Here is a 20250-nt window from a genome sequence, read left to right on the forward strand (position 1 = left end):
ATAAAGAAACAGCTTACCTTGAACTGTTAGAGTTGCTGATGCTTCAGCTTTTCCAACCATATTTTCGGCAACACAAGTATAAGACCCCATATCTCCTGCCAGAACTTTCCGGATTTTCAAAGTGTGATCATCACGGATTTCATATCTTAAATACATATAATAGCAAATGAGCATGACAGTATAAATAGAAAATAATATTGCCAGTTTCTTTAGTGTATAAAGGATAAACATAAGAAGTTTTTGCCTTCAAATTCATACTTTTCTCTGAGATATGAACATATTTAAGCAATACATGAAACATGCGTATTGCCTTCAAACTATGGAAATTTTTTTTCAAAACAAACATATTTGAAAGCTTAATCTGATCTCACAATGTGAAAATCAAGACCATCACTAATAAAATAATCGTAAATGGTAAATCTGGTGTGATGTTAGACTTTGGCCTAACGACTTTTAATTACAATACATTTATTAAGCATATTTAATGATATTTCTAAAAGAAAAAAATAGTCCATATATTTTTCTTCATTTGCATTTGGGAAGATGTAAAAATCAGGAGCTATAAGGTTTTAAAAGATTAAAAAAGCAGCATTGTTCTTATGAACATAACCAAACACCATCTTAAAGTCAAGCTAAAACATAACTCATTCAATCATTTTATAAGGAAATAACATAGCCTTATAATATTCCCTCCAATTTCATCACCTTTTATTCATCTTTGCATAATGTAGCCAGTGTATTTCTCTTTCTAGAAAGCAGTTATTTTATCCTATATGCAGTGTTTTTAGATAAATTATAAACTGGATTAACAGGAAACAAAATGTGGTTGTAGAAGATGAAGGGACCCAAATGTTACAGTGTGTACTCTTCGGGGGGGAAAAAAAAACCACCAATACTTTAAAAACTGATGATTAGGAATTTAAGCAAACATGAAAAAAAAATCTTCATAAAATGTGTTTTCTTTTTACAAGACTATTTTACTTTCCACTCTGTTAGGCCAATGACGGAAGAGATGTGAATTGGAGACTTAATAACAAAAAAAGCAGGTCTCCTAAGAGCAGCACCATACATTAACAGGCTGCATCTTGCATCAATTGCAATTCCATTATCCACTTCTTGGTGCTGTAGCCTAATTATATTATTTATTTGACATTTTACAGTAGTTTTGATAATTACAGTAGGTTACTTCAAGTACAGAATTCATTCTTGCCATACATTGTTATTTGAACTTGATACTTTTGCTGTTTTTGTAGTAGGTTGTAAAGATTTTAGTTCAAGCTGTTTCTAAGTTTTCAGCACAAGTGAATTATATCTGTAAGCAGAGGACCATGGAATTCAGAAATAGAAGAGTCCTATTAGATCGCCAAGCCCATCCATACAAGCACAGGAATTATCCTCTCTTAGATAGCAAACTGATACCTGCACTTGATCTTATCCAAAAGGTAATTTAACATACTGCACCTTGCTTTTGGTAATTCCCCATCATCTTTTCGCCATCTTACTGTAGGTACAGGGTCGCCCCGAGCCTCACATTTAAACTCTGCACTGTCTTCCACAGTTACAGCCAAATTACTGGGTCTCTTCACAAAAGAGGGTCTTTCTAAAGGAAAGGAAACAAACACTAGATTACAGCTAAAGGCACAGCACCGCAATACCTGCAGTGCCTCAGGGTGGCTGATGGGGGGATTCCAGAGTTACTTGTGTGCAGCCAGGTCAATTTTGTTATAAGAACAAAAAAAAAATCAGGTACACAATGTAAATATGCAAATTACATCAGACCTGACTCTGGTCTTGTCTACATTACTGCTTAACTTGATGTATGTTACATCGCTCAGTGGTGTCAAAAAGCCCCCCACCAAGGGACATAAGTTACATTGACTTAAAGCGGTGTCCACACCCACGCTTTGTGGGTGGGAGATGCTCTCCCACCGACATAGCTCTTCCCACCGACATGAGTGCTGCTGCACCAATGTAGCGCAGTAGTTTAGACTAGCCCTAAGTGGCCTCATTTTCTCTTCAGCAACAGAAACAGATCGGCTGCAAGGCACCAAAGCTGACAACGGGCATCACTATTTTATTGTACCTTTGACAGAAGACACATATTAAGTATTGCCTCCACAGAGACCCTGATGCAATGAGGAAGTACTGAAGATATTCTGAGGCTAGTTAAAGCCACCACAGAATCTTCAGTATGACTGTACCTTGTAATTAGTAACAGTTTGTGTTTAATAGAATCATTTCAAGTGCATCAAAGAGAAAAGTGATCATTTTCTTTCTCACCAGCACAAAGAAAAAGAAAATTACTTCTTTATAATTTTTTTTCACAGAAGTTGCTGTTATCACAGGTCTATGCTCATAGCACATATCAGGCAGGAACGTCTATAGGTTTTGAATTTTTTCACAGCTAACCTCAACACACATGAAGTGGAAGAGAACACCTCGCTGAGCTCTAAATGTAAGTTGCTGAAAAGGTTTTATTCATATATTTGAAACATGCACTTTCCACTCTGTGGATAAGGTAGGTAGATAAGAGTGAACTTATAACAACATACCCCTTACAGGTAAATATATTTTCTCCATAAGGTACAGTAGAAATTATAACAGAACCTCACTCCTGAAGAGTAAAAGTTATCATGATTGCCTCTACAAGAGCCCAAACAATAAGCAGAGGTTGTTATAAAGGAGATACCATCACAAACAGGTTTAATGCAGCTAACTGGCATAAAAAAAGTATTGGAGCAACAGAAGCAAAACAGGTTTACTTGCACAGTTATTTAGAAAGTAATAAAAATCCCTAAAGCCCTCAAGGCATGTAGGTGCAAAAAGGTTGCGGGGAAAACTGTTGAGCACTCTGAAGCCAGTACATGAAATTCTGGAAATGGTGAGCCTAGATGTATTGAAGGAGAAAAGTCTAGATAATGATATTTGGCAAAATTGTGCAAAAGAAAAATTATTCTACCCTAGTAACAGTGACATGCTGGACTGCTAGGCAATACCAGTGAACATGGCAGTCATGCAGTTCTTTAGATCCTATAGGAAGGTTAATGATGAAAATGCTATATTAATAGTCCAAGAGTTTCTGCCTGCTTCAGATAGGTATTAGGGCATTTTCATAATAGACTCTCAGTAAAAATATCTTCGGGATGTACAAGAAGGAAAGGAGAAGTTTGGCTGGATAAATATCAAAAATGTCATTGCTCCAGTTGAGAATACTTATCTATCTATAGGAAACTGAACCAGTTCTCTCAAGTCGTAGGCCAGTGCCCTACTCAGTACACCATTCTTCCTCTCCAGAAGGGAATCTTTTTTGTTCCCCAGGACAAAAATCAGAGATAAATTTTGAATAAAAGAGAAACAAAAAACAAAATGAAAACCCTTGAAGATTCCTTCTTCCTATAAGTCTTAGAAAGGAGAATCAAACTAATACTTTCCAATAAGGCAACTATAACTCATCAATTCTACCATTCCTGGGATAATGGTAAAAAGATACTGGTGTGGGTAATTATGCATGGGCACTTAATATAAGAACCATACTCATGCAAACAAAGTTTCTTGTAATTTCCAGACTTCACAAAGATGGAAATCCTAACAGTTGACTTGACTTAAATTTACCTCTAAACCAAGTGCTTCCAAGGCATCTGAAATATAAAATATCACAGCAATATACCAGAAAATATCCTGAGCTTCCCCAAAAAATCATCACAATGTCTTGCCGATTGCTGAGAAGATGCCAACATAGTTTGAGATGCTAAATACTGCCAACTTATTAAGGAACTCCCCGCCACTCAAAAACACTGAACAAGATTTCAAGATATCCAGCATCTGAATTGGACTGAAAACAAATCAAATCACTGAACACTGAGGAGGAAGTTCCTCAAACAGAATAAAAAACCACTGCTAGAGATAGGGCCAGCATTGAGGAACTTGACCTGAATCCAGCTATTTTAGAACTTTCATGTTGCTGTGAAGTTTCCAAGCTCATGGGTGTAAACCTTGCAGTCATAAAGTGTTTGTTCCCAGGATAAACAGGGTTAAGCTGTTTCCAAGCCTTATACTGCTTTGAAGCAACACTTCACACTGAGAGTCCAGAATCAGGATTGCACTGAAGATCCTGAAGCAGCCATGAAATGCCAAAGATATTCTGAGGCTCCACTGCAGACATCATAGGGTCTTGCCTACGAAGGCAAAAAAGGTGTGGTTTTTCAATCAAGGTAGTTTGAGTCAGCTTAATTTGACTGAAAATCCCGCTTAATGACTGATTAGACATTGGTGTAATGTCTCTAGGATTATTTGAGCTAGTTGTTTGGTAGCAAATTTATGCCACTCAGCAAGTCTCAAAGTGGTAGCCCACCTCCTGTTTTACTAGGTCAATGTATACGTATGCAGATAACAGATCTATCCATATTTTAAGATTTCATTACATAAATGATTCAGTAAAGTTTCTGAAATTATATTAGTTTCCTCATGGAACAGGCAAATGATACATATGCTTGTTATTGAAGTTAATTCTTGTTTTGATATTATTTATAAATACTGTTATGGTCAGTGCAAACTGGAATTATCTGCAGTGTGAAAACAGTCAGATCTGACTGCGTAAATGAAAAAAAAATCAATATTTTGTGTACACAAATCAGCATAGTTCACTGACTTGTGTTTATTATTTCCTCTTTTCCCTCGATTTTCATCCTGTTCTGGAGTAACAAACCTCTTTATTTCAACAATATTTCACTATGTACTGAAGAACCGATATTGATCATTTATTTTCTGGAATATGCCATGAGGCAGAAATCCATGACTGTCACAAAAACACGCCCAATATTAACATAGCAAAAGAGCTGGATGATTAAAAAAAAAGCCCTTGCTATAAAACTGCTTCTCCCCATACCAAAAAATGAAGCTGTATTAAATACTGGCATTTTCACTAATGAAGTGTCACACAATGGAGTCTCTCTTACCTAAAACAGTGAGCTCCGCCACTTCACTCTCTCGTTCTCCCACCATATTTGTTCCAACACAGACGTACTTGCCAGCATCATTCTTTCTCGTGTAGGTAATCATGAGCTTTCCTCCTCTGATCTAGGACAAGTCAAGAATAATAAAAATTACTTTTAAAATAATCAATTAGATAATGTCTGTAAAGTGTTTTAAAGATGTACCGTGCTATGTAGATGCTAAGTATGATTATGATTAATGATTAATTTTTCTTGGGAATTGGTCCTGGTTTGAGCAGGGGTTGGACTAGATGACATCCCGAGGTCACTTCCAACTCCGATATTCTGTGAAACTCTAATTGCTGATTGTAGACTCTTGCTTGGTACATCTCATTTACTGCACATTGACAATTCAGCAATAGAAAGCATAAAATACAGAATACTGAGCAAATTTTATTTGGACTTCCATCTAAAATTAGAAAGTTTTAGTCTCCAAAGCCTTTTAGTTATGGATAACAAACAACCGTATGAAATCATGCTTTAGGAATTTGAGGTTGCAGGGAGAAACAAGGCTAATTAACAACTTTGACACCAAAAGCATTTTGTTCAGCTTATTAATTTTATACCTTTTTATTTCTGTATTTTAAAACCTCTTCACTTTTATGGAGCCAGAAGATACTCCACTTCAATCTGTCTACTACTCAGTAGTGGCTTTTCCTTGCTTCTGTTTAATGCTTGATAGATACAGGTTCTATTTCCTTTCTATTGTTAGTATATCAGAATCAGACACATCTAATATGGTCTTTGCATACAAATTATTTCAATGTCTTTCTGCTTGGTGACGAAAAAATATTTAATTCGTACCTTAGGGACAAATTTGTCATTCAGCGCTGAGTTGTGGTCTTCTTGTTTATAAAATATGAAAGGTTTACAACATCAGAAAACCCCTCTCACCTGCATCACAACTTTACATTTAATTAGATTCCACTAACCATAGAGAGGTTAAGTACCTCACCAAAAAAACCTGAAAAACACTATTTAGAAACTGCTTGTCAATTTAAAAAAAAATCTGACTTCTGTTCACATGCACCACCAGGAATGTGGGTCTGCTTGCTTATGCCCTCCATTACTGGTATAGTAAATAAATGATGCCTTCTCCCTAAGATAGATCCTGATAGAAATACCATACCTCACAACCTATGTAGCAGTAAGATATATTTAGCCAAGATTTTGTTTTAATGGAAGCATAACATATGGCTCCTAAATCTACATTTATACAAATAAGTAAGGGTCTGATGTTCAAAAGTGCTGAGAACTCAGGTAGAGGTATACAGAGCCTATATTGGCAATATTTGGAATTAGTTAGCTAGCTTCCTGCTCTTATTTACCCCAGTTCATTTCTTTGCAAGTTAATGGAGTTGAACCAGTATAAGCAAAGAATTCCCCGCAGATGTTCATAGTGAACAGTGCTACATTTTACTTAAAATAGATTATGAAATATAAGCCAAAAATCTGATTCCCTCTTCATTTAATAAAAGCCTTGGTTAATTAAGTTTTGAAACTTCAACAAAACATGTTCACAACAGAACAAATGCATACATTAATCTGAATAAATCTCCTGTTGCCTGCAATGCCACTTAAATATTCTTTAATGATTTTTGTAAGTTAGCATAGTCTTAAAACTCAGATCACATATGATAATAATTTAAATTGAACTGTAGCGGAAAAACAAAAGGTGCCTATAAAGTTACATTAAAAGGCCTAATACAATCAGTGACTAGTCAGAGAATGTTCACAATGTGAAGTACTTTGCTCAAGTTGCCTGCAGCTAGAAATCTATCCCTGAGAACTTGACATCTTGAGTGGCACTGGGCTCTTATCATCATTGTAAGACATATACACACAATGATGACAGTCAGTTATTGAGATAGATGGACATGCACTTATAATGTAGATCGTGCTGAATACAAATTTCATGCTTTTGCCATTGGCGCACATCATTTCAAAGAGAAAAAACAATGTAAGGTAAATGTGTTTTTACTTGCTTATAACCTCAAACAGCAAGAGAAAAGTGTGAAGTACCTAACTAGATTTTCATTTCATATCCCCCAAACTCATACAATTTAAAGGTCTGCAATAATAAATATTATCAAGATGTTACATTATTCATTGTATGTGTGCTGTCAAGGTTCCTTCCCCACTCTGAACTCTAGGGTACAGATGTGGGGACCTGCATGAAAATCCCCAAGCTTATTTTTACCAGCTTAGGTTAAAAGGTACAAACTATTTTCCTTTTTCCCTTGGACTTTATTGCTGCCACCACCAAGCGTCTAACAGATATATAACCGGGAAACAGCCCACTTGGAAACGTCTTTCCCCCCAAAATCCTCCCCAAACCCTACACCCCCTTTCCTGGGGAAGGCTTGACAAAAATCCTCACCAATTTGCATAGGTGAACACAGACCCAAACCCTTGGATCTTAAGAACAATGAAAAATCAATCAGGTTCTTAAAAGAAGAATTTGAATTGAAGAAAAAAGTAAAAAAATCACCTCTGTAAAATCAGGATGGTAAATACCTTACAGGGTAATCAGATTCAAAACACAGAGAATCCCTCTAGGCAAAACCTTAAGTTACAAAAAGACACAAAACCAGAAATATACATTCCATTCAGCACAGCTTATTTTCTCAGCCACTTAAACAAAACAGAATCTAACGCATATCTAGCCAGATTACTTACTAAGTTCTAAGACTCCATTCCTGTTCTATTCCTGGAAAAAAATCACACACAGACAGAGAGAACCTTTGTTTCTCCCCCGCACCTCCAGTTTTGAAAGTATCTTGTCTCCTCATTGGTCATTTTGGTCAGGTGCCAACGAGATTATCCTAGCTTCTTAACCCTTTACAGTCGAAAGAGTTTTTCCTCTGGTCAGGAGGGATTTAAAGGTGTTTACCCGTCCCTTTATATTTATGACATGTGCATATTTGTATAACTATTTGTAGATATACATACACACATCTCTCTCTCCCTCTGCATATCTATATCAACGTTGACTATATGGTAGTGTGAAATAAAAGTTTATTGGCTTACCTGAGGGTAGTTGAATTACTCACTCATCTCAAACTTAAGTAGATGAAAGGTGGGACTTCCACATGTATCTCAGTGATTTAAGAGCACAAGTTCCATTGACTTTGAATGACACTTGAGCTCCTGGTTTGACATTTATGAAAATCCCACTTGTATATCAACCTTTTTAACACATCACCACCCATTTTGTATGAACCATAATTTACAGAAAAAAATATTCTAGGAACATTTTAGAGAGCTTAAAAATGTTATTGGAACAATCTCTTGTTACCATCTTCAAAGTTAGGTGTCTTTCTTCCCATGAATCTAATTGTACAAAGTTCAACTGGAGGTAAATGTTAAAACAAATAAGTAAAACAACTCAAAATTACCTAAAGTAATTTGTCTATATCTTGGGTCCTTCCCGGTTAGACATGAGTGCAGGGTCACAACAGGAAGGAGTGATATATGTATGAAGATCCACTTTCTAACCCTCAAGGACCTTCAGACATCAGATTTAAAGCTCTGACATTTTTATGATTAGAAAAGCTGGTAACAGTCTCAAGGCTCATTTTTGTATCTCCTGGCCCTCAGGCAGAATGGTAGTTTGTTTATAAAGATGACAGAAGCTGCAGAGGGGTCAGGAATGTTAAGAGTAAGTACTTGGGTTGCTGACTCAGTGGGCAGGTGATACAATCATAGGAATATGAAAAATTGCACAGGTTTATGATACATTTATCACATAGATATCATCTCCCCATAAATATGGTGTGTACACACATACATGCACAGAGTACTGTATGTATCCACAATGAATTATTCAGTGTTGACTGATTGAAAATGTACTTCCCTTGTTGATTGACTACATACGTTTCCCATTACTTTTTAGCCATTAGCCAACTCCCAATTGAATGGGACAGATTACATCACCCTGTGTTTTAACATAAAAAAGCTTTGCCTGAGGAAAGCTGTAGCTACAGCAGATTTGTGTCCTATATTCATTATTCCCCGCCCTCCCCTCCTTTTCTCTCAAGCATGAAGCTCTGAGCAATGACAGAGAGGAGACACTGAAGTAGGTGGACAAAGGATTTGATGTAAATGTAGGTATATATCTGAAAAACATGGATGGATCTGTCTATGCATATAGGGGGGATAATTTACATACTGAGATTTTCCAACATATTTCTTCTGTTACTGCTGAATTGTAAACTACTATACAATAAGGTGGGCAGCGAAGAGCCAAATCTCTTCTTTGTGAGCAGTAACTGTTTTAAATTACTCAAACTAAAGTTACTCAAAAGAGTGGAGAGACTTACTAGTTGTCAGTGGTTTTGCTATGAATATTTTAGCTCTCTTTTTCTCATATTGTGTGTGCATATCTATATATAGATATCTATCATCTGAAATTTAGAGTACCAAATGGTTCTTTGGGTTAAAATCTAACAGCATAATATAATACCACAAACCATAGGACGGGACATTTTTTGTGCAGTAGGGGATCCAGTTTCAACCTAAGGAGTAGTAGTTTTTTCCTGACAAGAAATAATAGCCTCTGTTTTCAAAATATTTTATACCACCACTTCCCAGTGAGACCCAGTGTTTTGCTTCTAGTCTTGGAAAGATCCAAATTAATAGATTTTAAAAGTCATTATGTTTTATACTTATTGAAAATCGAATTCAAAACTTAAAAACAAAGATTTTATGGCTCTGTCTAAGCCTTTTACAGTTGAACTCCTGGTAACAAAAGACACCTGGTTTTACAAGTGGAGGATACAAAATAGACCCATTAAAAGTGTTTACAGCTCTGGAACTGCTGGGAACTGTCAATGAAAAGATGTGGACTCACAGCAGATCACAGGTGGCCCAATGCTTTATAGCAGTGGGTTTTAGAATATTTGTAAAAGCAGTTTTTCAGCAACATATGTTGTGTATAAAGAATACATGATATGATGGCATGTTATACAGGCTTTAACTGACAAGTCACTTTGCCATTCATGAGTACTTCAGCCATCCCAATTTCATTATATTTATTTAATTAAACAACAAAAGATGTCCATACAAAAAGCTGTAGGAATCCTCTGAGTTAAACTTAGGATAATAAATTATGACCACTCAGCAGCAAAAAAAAAGATATACAAATAATAAATCAATTCATTCAACCAATAAACCAAAACCACAAGATGTTACTCAAAGTTACACAATATCATATATTCACTACACACACACACTTATACAAACACACACTATATTATATATGTACACACACACACACAGATTTATTTTATAACTTGACAGTCCTGTCAAGTGATTTAAAAAATTGTGTGATTAAAAAAATTAATTGTGATTAATCGTACTGTTAAACAATAATAAATACCATTTATTTAAATATTTTTGAATGTTTTCTACATTTTCAAATATACAATCACAACACAGAAGTGTACTGTGCTCACTTTATATTTATTTTTATTAGAAATATTTGCACTGTAAAAAACAAAAGAAATAGTATTTTTCAATTCACCTAATACAAGTACTTTCGTGCAATCTCTATCATGAAAGTTGAACTTACAAATGTAGAATTCAGTACAAAAAATAACTTCATTCAAAAATAAAACAATGTAAAACTTTAGAGCTGACAAATCCACTCAGTTCTACTTCAGCAATTGCTCAGACAATCACCGTCCTGCACTTTAAGCAGGGGAGTGGTTTGTCTAGCATCAGTGTGTTGCTCTTTTAAGACTTCTGAATGCATGCTCCACACCTCGTCCCTCTCAGATTTTGGAAGGCACTTAAACCTTTGGTCAAGTGCTGTAGCTATTTTTAGACATCTCACATTGGTACCTTCTTTGCATTTTGTCAAATCTGCCGTGAAAGTGTTCATAACCCGAACATGTGTCGTTCATAACCCGATGGGTCGTCATCCGAGACTGCTATAACATGAAATATATGGCAGAATGCAGGTAAAACAGAACAGGAGACATACAATTCTCCCCCAAGGAGTTCAGTCACAAATTTAATTAACACATTTTTTTAACAAGGATCAGCAGCATGGAAGCATGTCCTCTGGAATGGTGGCTTAAGCATGAAGGGGCATACAAATGTTTAGCATATCTGGCACGTAAATACTTTGCAACGCTGGCTACAAAAGTGCCATGTGAATGCCTGTTATCACTTGCAGGTGATATTGTAAAGAAGAAGCAGGCAGCATTATCTCCCATAAATGTAAACAAACTTTTTTGTCTTAGCGATTGGCTGAACAAGAAGTAGGGCTGAGTGGATCTGTAGGCTCTAAAGTTTTACATTGTTTTGTTTTTGAGTGCAGTTACGTAACAAAAAAAAATCTACATTTGTAAGTTACACTTTCACGATAAAGAGATTGCACTACAGTACTTGTATGAGATGAATTGAAAAATACTATTTTTTTATCATTTTTACAGTGTGAATATTTGTAATCAAAAATAAAAATATAAAGTGAGCACTGTGCACTTCATATTCTGTGTTGTAATAGAAATCAATATATTTGAAAATGTAGAAAAACATTCAAAAATATTTAACAAATTACAATTGGTATTCTATTGTTTAACAGTGCGATTAATCACAATTAATTTTTTGAGTTAATCGCGTGAGTTAACTGCTATTGATTGACAGCCCTAATATAAATATAAAGAACAAAAAAGTCTACAAAGTGTGGGAATGGAGGAAGAAAAGAAACCCAGGGAGAAATGTTTGAGAAATGCAGCAACAAAGACCACCAAATGTGTTGATTTACAACTCGTAGTTATTCTATTTAATACATAAAACCTACAATACATTAATGCAGTGGTTCCCAGACTTGTTCCACTGCTTGTGCGGGGAAAGCCCCTGGCCGGGCCTGTTTGTTTACCTGCCGTGTCTGCAGGTTCGGCCAATTGCAGCTCCCAGTGGCCACGGTTTGTGGCTCCAGGCCAATGGGAGCTGCTGGAAGCAGCACGGGCTGTGGGACGTACTGGCCACTGCTTCCAGCAGCTCCCACTGCCACTGGGAGCCGTGATCGGCCGAACTTGTGCATGCGGCAGGTAAACAAACTGGCCCAGCCCACCAGGGGCTTTCCCTGCACAAACAGCGGAACAAGTTTGGGAACCACTGCATTAAAACAATGCTAAGGGGTAACTTAAATCCTTAAGGAAATAAAACTCAGATTGACAGATGAAACTCTGTCCTCAATTCATACAACATTGTTGGCAGAACGTATGGCAGATTGTAATATTGTGGTGTGTTTCAGTATTGTTACATTATTATTATTTGTTTAGAACCATGCCTACGGCACACAACATATATATATTCAGACTTTGCCCCTGCTTTGAAGAATTTACAGACTAATTTTGGAAAGAAAGACATAAATGGCTAAAGCATTAAGATGAGAACCCACAGAGTTGTAGGAGATAGGTGTCAGAAGAAAGGCAAAAGAAGTGGGCTTTAAAAAAGAGATTTGGAGAAAGTTATGGAAGACATATGAATATCTTAGCAGGCAACGTTACTTTAAAAAGCTGCATGCATTTTTTGTTTTAGGTTTTGTGACTCAGATTGTAGCACTGACCATTCCCAAATTAATATCCTTATAACAACGACCAAGAAAGATTTTAATGGAGGAAGGACTTAAGTCTCTAGGTAAGTCCTTCCTCCATTGCATGGCAAAAATATGTTCCTCTCCCAAAAATGTCTCACACAAACTGAAAGCAAGTTTAAAAGAAAACATTCTTGGACAGAGATCTTTCTTATACCATGTTTTTGCTCATAGCAAAATCTAAGAGTTGAATTGTAAACTACCTCTCTCCACCACATAAACCAACAAACAAACCTCTGTGATGGTGGTGGCTTGGGGATGTGGAGCTGATAACGAGCACAATGGCGTATCTATAGCAGAACTGCTCTACTTAAAATAGTCTTGAGGGTGGAGATATTGAAAGAACATTCAGCTCCTACATGGTGCTTTTGGCATCCATCCCAGCCTGCGCAAAAATGTGAGCTTCAGAGTTAGGCTCAGCTTTTCTCTTCAAAATGTCTTACTGTCTCTTATAGCCAACTTCATTAAAAGTCTAATCCTGCAAGAAGATTAATATCTACAAAGTGTTAAATGCTGTCAGCTGTCCCTGGAGCTGTTTGGTAACTTTAATTGTGTTTTGAAGGTGCTCAGTCAGCACTTGACACTATCAGGCACCAAACATCAGAATTGCCCCAACACTTGGTATTTCCTCCTGATTAACAGAGAAAGTGGAAGCAGCCAAGAGACCCAGTTTGTGTAATAAATAATCTTGATGAAAGAAAATCCAAAACTCAGTGTATTTCTCTTTTAGAAGCTTAAAATATTAAAGATTCAAAAGTTACTTACACTTTGTTTTACATTTGGTTCCTCTGAATTACAAAGGCAGCGTGGACTGATGACAAAGCCCATACTAGTCCACCCCTAACCAAAACTCATTTAGAAACAGTGGTGCTCATATGAAAATACTTGAACTAGACAAATAATTGTGTGAAACATTTTTCATGTTACTATTCAAACCTCAGTGGATACTATTTATACAAAATATTTACTATGCGGTATTTCCTCTGTGATAATCCATGAATAAAACTCCTCGCATAACAAAACCATGTTATTACTCCTCCACTGTATAAGAGTCCTCTCTCTCTAGACCTTTAGAGAAATTGTAGGGAATCCTTTTCTGAAGATCTAAGTCTGCTTTTTGTTAAGTAGTTTACTGAGCAACAAAGAATACATGTGAATGCTGAAAAACACTCAGGCTGTATCTACACTTCAAAGTTAAGTTGACTTCAGTTACATCGACATACAGCCACCGCTGTAATTAAATTGTTGTTGCATGTCCACACTATACTCCTTGTGTCAGTGGAGCACATCTTGCACTTGACAGAGAGAGAAGTGCACCATATATAGCTATCATAGGTGCTGACTCCATAGGTTCTCTGGGGCTAGAGCACCCACGGGAAAAAATAGTGGGTGCTCAGAACCCACCAGATGCCCTGCTGATCAGCACCTCCCTCTCTCCCCCCCCAGCGCCTCCCGCTCCCCAATGATCAGCTGTTCAGCCTGCTTGCAAGAGGCACTGGAGGGACAGAGAAGAGCGGGGGTAGGAAGAGGCAGAGCGAGGGCATGACATACTTGGAGGAGGAGGTGAAATGGGACGGGAAGAGATGGGGAAGGGGTGGGGCCTTGGGGTAAAGGGTGGATAGCTATCCCACTGTGCAACTGGCCACAGGGTGTTTTGGGAAGGGTTTGCAATGCCTCATGGGAGCAGATTCAGAGTCACATGATGCAGGTTTCTGAATTACTCCATGGGCACCGTACTAGGTTTCCAGCCACTTTTCAACTACCCTAGTAATCTGCAAGCCAGCCATCTCTGTCAGAAAGCAAGGGTCCTGCATTGCTCTTCAGTACTGTGCTGTGCGTTATGAACACAAGGCTATAAGAGGAGCTAAACGGGGAGGCTATTTGGCTGAGGAAGGCCTTGAAGGAGCATTTTAACACTAAGCCACAGTAATGTGTGTTGTTGTAGTATGCCGAGTCTGTCATTGTTTGTTTGCACTGTGCTATGAACCTTGTAATGATTGCTGTGCATTCCCGACTACAACACTGCACATGCATCTATTACTATTGTCATGAATGTTAGAAGCAGGCACGATATGATGGAGAATAATAAAGATAAATTAAGTTTCCATAAGCAGTATGAGGAGTACAGAAAACTCCCTTGTGATCTCTCCCCCTGCCACCCTACAGCAATTTCTCGTTACATCAGGACTTGTGCGCCTATCCAAAGAGGAAAGGATTTGATCCCCTATGTTTATGATTTCTCTGCAGCTACTAGCTCTTTTCATTTCAGTAATACTACTCCAATACAGAATTGAGGCAAAAGAGCATGTCAGAGCAAAAATAACCACAGGTGCAGTGAAAAGATAAAAATTCTTGAAACTGGAGGCATAGTTTTTTTCTGAAACCTCCCTCTTTTCTTTGCCAGAGGTGAGAGTCCAAAGGATACCACTGTGCATCTGTTATCACTGTGGAGGTCGAGACCCAAGTCATATTGTCCAGATAACAAAAGTTCATTCCAATTCTTAATATGTGCAATGTAATGGAAATACAGTATTGGCCACATGACACTGACTCACTTTTAATAAAGCTGCACTGAGCCATGCAACACAGCAGTTTATTTTAATGTAACGTGTTACTAAATTAAAACTGTCTTGAAAACTGGGTTTTGTTTTAACACAAAACCTTCCTCAGGAGAAGTAAATCTCTTTTCTTTAATGAATAATCTACAGTAGGCATACAAAAACGGTACCAATTTCCCACCCTCCATCAGTAATTTAACCCTGCGCAGTTTACATCTATATGAAAAAATTAATGCCAGTAGTATCCATTTTTACTTGTCCAGGAAAAGTTTTAATTCTCTTTTCTTTTCATTCTTCCTTAAAACTATGCTCCCTTTTCCCCCCAGCCTGAGTCTAAGCAGCCTGAGCCCCATCTGTGTACCACCACCCTGACCCATTTCCACATTCCCCCACTGCGCCCACTCTGACTGCCCCCCACCACCCCCCCACTCATACACCACCACCCTGACCCCAGTCCCCTCCTTGTAGAAGCAGCTCCACAACAGAGTGACTATTTGCCTTCTGCTATGCCTGCCACAGTTCTTTGATTATTATTATTATTTACACAGCACTGCTGCATGTCCCTATCATAACCCTTCTCCTTCATGCCCCAAGCAAGTGCCTGCAGCTGAAGTGGAGCAGTGCCTGCACAGCCTCTTCTCCCCACAGACCTGGAGATCCACCACCTCCCAAGTATACCAGACAGGAGCACATTTGCTGCGTGGAGCCGGTATGCTCAGCTTGGCAGTAGCTATGTGAGCTCTCCACACCAAGCAAACAGGAAGAGCAATTTCAAAACTTCCTGAAGCTTTAAAAGGGGAGGGGTGCATACCTGTGTACCTGCCTGCTGAGCAGTGGAGTTCAAACCAGTGACCAGAGAGGTCACAGTGGGACACCTCCTGGAAGCCACATAGGGCAACACAAGCAATATGGTGGCTAAACTGACACTGCATCGTTCTATGTCACCCTAAGTGCTATGCCTCTCATTGAGGCAATTTTATTATGTTGGTATAACAGCTAAAATGGCAGGAGGAGCATTGCAGTTTGTATACCTCCATAGTTAGGTCAATGTAAGCTGATTTATGTCGACTTAACTTTGTAGGGTACGGAAGCCCTCAGTCTTTTGTGACCTGTTGAAAATCTACATATCTAAATAGTGTTTCCTCAATGTCTGAATATAACTGCCAAGAGCACTACTATGTGTATGCACTGAAATTAGGACTGTAAATTTAGCCCATTGTATGAATATATTCTGAATGCATTCTCATATATGTATCTTTCGCTGTAATCAGTGACTGACATCAGAAATAAAAGTGAACTTGAACTGAACTCCATGTCTGGTATGTCTGCGGTTCTCTACCCTTAAGCAAGTCAAACGGTTTGAAGTATCTGTTACACAGGAATTTTTTCAAAGCATCTCTACTGAAGTGCTGTTCACACACCTCTAAGGTTAAAATACTAAACCAACTGGGCCTAATTATCTCATTCAGCCATACACAGGATCTCTTCTGGTTTTAATTACATCAACCTAAAGTATCAGAAAAAAAAGCTTAATAAGCCACACATATTAAGACACAGAAGATTTCTAATGGCAAACCATGAAGCAGAGACTATATCCTTCTGATTTTTTCCTAAATATCTAGTTATCTTTTGTTTGCTATTTAATGCAATTCAATTGAGTAATGGAGTGAAAGAGTGAGCAACAGTAACAGCCTTGTGTAGTCAACAGCATACTACTGCCCTCCACTTCTCTGAGACAGAAGGAACTAGAGAGAAAGAGACAGACTTTTTTTGCACATTAAACACTGTGGACCTGATTCTTCACTGCATTACATGCATCAGTGTTACATTGGTATCTTTCCACTGAAGTTACAGTGATGTAAAAATGGCATGTATAGTGCAATGAAGAGTCAGGCCCAGTGTGTATAAAGAGATGGAATGCTGGCTACAATACATGGGTTTTCCGCCATGGTTTTGAGAACCGAAAATGGATTTCTGATTCCACCTTCAAAGGCATTGAGTATGGAGAGAAAACATTTCATTTAAACTTATCTCCTGAAGAATGACACTCCTAAAAGTGCAGCACCTCTTTTATACTGTAGTGTCAGCACATGTTATTAATCCAGGTCCTGATGTGAGAACTGAACACAACTCTGAACAAAACTGGTCCAAAAATAGAAATGTTGTTCACAATTTTTATTTTGTTTATTTTAAATTTTTTAGTAAAATTTATCCATTCTTTCACTGATTATTTTTTAAATGTCCAACCAGCTCTACTTCGGAATCAGAAGCACCAGTATTACCAACTCAACAATACGCACACTTCTATATTTTATAAAACATAACTCTGAACAAATAAAACATTCATCCAAAAAATTGTTGCTTCTTAGACTTTTGACTAAGATTAAGTATAATGCAAATTTAGACCCCAATTCAAGAAAACTCTTAAGCATATAATTAAATGCTGCTGACTTGCATGGCACTATACAATGCTATGCAATGCTGATGACTTGCTAGGCACTGTACAAACACATACAAGAGATGGTCCCTGTCCCAAAGGGCTTACAGTCTAAGCAGACCAGATAGACAAGGGGTGGGAAGGGAAACATGGCACAGAGGTGAAATGACTTGCCCAAGGTCACCCAGCAGGCCAGTGGCAGAGATGGGAATAGAACCTAGGTCTCTGACTCCTACTCAGTGCCCTATCCACTGGATCATACCTCCTTTCAGTCTAACTTCCAAAATATGCTTAAATTTATAGACATTTGAACCTAAATATTCAAAAGCGGCCACTGGTTTTTGCTGCCTCTGGCCTGGTCTACACCTAAATCATCACTTGAGAAACATGGGCCCACACTCTTACTAATAACACATACTTTACACAACAAAGATACAATAAGTCTGCTCCTCATATCTGAGCCTTTACATTCGGAGTAGCAAACTGCTTAAAGCACAATGTGTAAATGTCAGTGATTACATTATGAATAGTGGAAGAGATTGAAGATATTAAAGTAGTAGTGAATGCTCTCCCTCCTTGTCTTGTCTTATCTGTAGTGGCTCTCTTGTCTGCTCTCAGTTGGCGGTTGACCAAGTTGTTGAAAGGCCTGTGAACGCCTACTGAGATAATTGCTTCCTCTGAGGCAGTTTCTTGCTGTTTCTCTCTGATGCCATGGTGTGTTTAAACTCTTGGCTCAATTCTTGTTGTTAGAAGGGTATTGTAAACTGCACCACAACAAAAAAAAATGGCAGGGAGTAGGGAGAAACTGCTGGAAAAAGGAAATCTTAGCTGCCTAACTTTTTTCATGAATATTTCTTATATAAATGAAGCAAATACCTGGCTGGCCAGTATAAATCACAGAGATGGTTTGTTTTTGGTCGAGAGGGAATAGGAAAAGACTAAAAAAAATTGCGATTACAAAATCAGAAGGAGGACTGACTTTCCCTCTAGAGAAAATGTTTTAAACATTTCTATAAAAAAAACACCACAAAACATTTGCTTGACTGACATTATTCTAGTGCCATAGCCAATTTCGTTTTCATAAGCGCTTTCTACCTCATTGCCAGTGCAGCTTAAATAGTATATGAAAAAAATAAGAGGGAGAGGTATTAATGACAGATAAGCAAGTGTGATATATTTGAACATTATCTTCAATATGAAAGTCACTATTTAAAAGATATCCTTGTTAACCTCTCTGCATATTAAAGACATCATAAATGAGCTTCCCAAGTCTTCCTAGCTCTCTTCTCAACACTCAAAAGAGCAATGTAATTAAGCATCCTGCAATATGTGGATACACATCAGTTAACTATTACTAATGCAGAGGCACATGTCACCTGATGAATTTTGGGCATTACAGTCAAAAGTTCACTCCATATTATCGTAATATATTTGTATCTATGAAGGTCCAATACTTAAATTCAGCTACGTCCTAAAAAGTCCGAAGGGATGATGTCTGTTCTCTTTCACTTGCAAAATCATTGTTTAAGGAAAATTATCACAGGCATTTCAAACTCAAAACGTCACAGGATTTTATTTGTTTAATTACATATGTTAGTAAAGTAATGTGATGGGTTGACATTTTTTGTTGAAAAATAGACTTTAAAAACACAATAATTGCCAGCTATTCTAAACAACACTTTGTTCAATATTCCATTGTTATGCAAATGAAGGTTTGCCCTTACATGCAGAACAAAAAAATCTCTCTATTGAGAATCATATCTCTAAAACACAAAGTATTAAAATAATGAATATTAGTTCAGTAAATTCAATGCAAGACAGGCTAGACATGGTCTATCATGGTAGAGTTCCTTGGCTGCTACTGATCCCAGAGAAGAGAATTGAATTTGGGGCTGGCAGATGTAAACAGATTTCAATCACAGCAGGGCTAAGACTAGTTAGCATTCAGAAAGGAGACTTTCAAATGATTATCAGGGGGCTGTGGGAAGTGGTGTTAACAGTTCTGGAGTTGAAACTCTAGTGCTTAACTAATGTCTTTGATGTCCTTCAGGATGTATCCTTTTGCATGGCATGGCTATATAGGTACATAAGGGACAACTTATTTCTTCACCTGTTTTTTAACTGCAAAACAACAAGGATAGCTATTTTGCCCTATGGAAATTGAATGTTTAAGAAACCACTGAAAATTTCACATCTTCTTAACTTATTAAGCTTATTAAGCAATAAAAATATTACATGTTCAAAAGGAATCCTCTTGACTTGATGTGAAGTTAAATTTAATTACTCAGTGCATCATACGCCTTCTTCATTTAAATACATTTTGAGTTATTTTACCCATTTCCCTTCCTAACGATAAGATCAATAAAGTAATTAATATCATTCAGAGAAGATGCTTCATAAAGCGATCTTGACCTAATTATATAGAATCATAGAATCATAGAATATCAGGGTTGGAAGGGACCCCAGAAGGTCATCTAGTCCAACCCCCTGCTCAAAGCAGGACCAAGTCCCAGTTAAATCATCCCAGCCAGGGCTTTGTCAAGCCTGACCTTAAAAACCTCTAAGGAAGGAGATTCTACCACCTCCCTAGGTAACGCATTCCAGTGTTTCACCACCCTCTTAGTGAAAAAGTTTTTCCTAATATCCAATCTAAACCTC

At 37.5% G+C, this 20250-nt stretch overlaps 1 protein-coding gene across 8 annotated transcripts in view; it reads right to left on the minus strand.

The window, feature by feature from the left end:
- Nucleotides 1-20250, minus strand: part of ROBO1 (roundabout guidance receptor 1) — a 1032116-nt gene that overhangs the window by 118507 nt on the left and 893359 nt on the right. For all 8 annotated transcript variants that reach the window (XM_038413136.2, XM_038413109.2, XM_043509586.1 and 5 more), the window contains 3 exons: nucleotides 4956-5076; nucleotides 1462-1600; nucleotides 18-145 (listed from right to left, as the gene is read on the minus strand). In XM_038413136.2, the coding sequence (XP_038269064.1) occupies nucleotides 18-145; nucleotides 1462-1600; nucleotides 4956-5076 (388 nt within the window). The remainder of the gene's footprint in view (nucleotides 1-17; nucleotides 146-1461; nucleotides 1601-4955; nucleotides 5077-20250) is intronic.

The sequence above is a fragment of the Dermochelys coriacea genome, chromosome 1, assembly GCF_009764565.3.
Source record: "Dermochelys coriacea isolate rDerCor1 chromosome 1, rDerCor1.pri.v4, whole genome shotgun sequence".
NCBI lineage: Eukaryota > Metazoa > Chordata > Testudines > Dermochelyidae > Dermochelys > Dermochelys coriacea.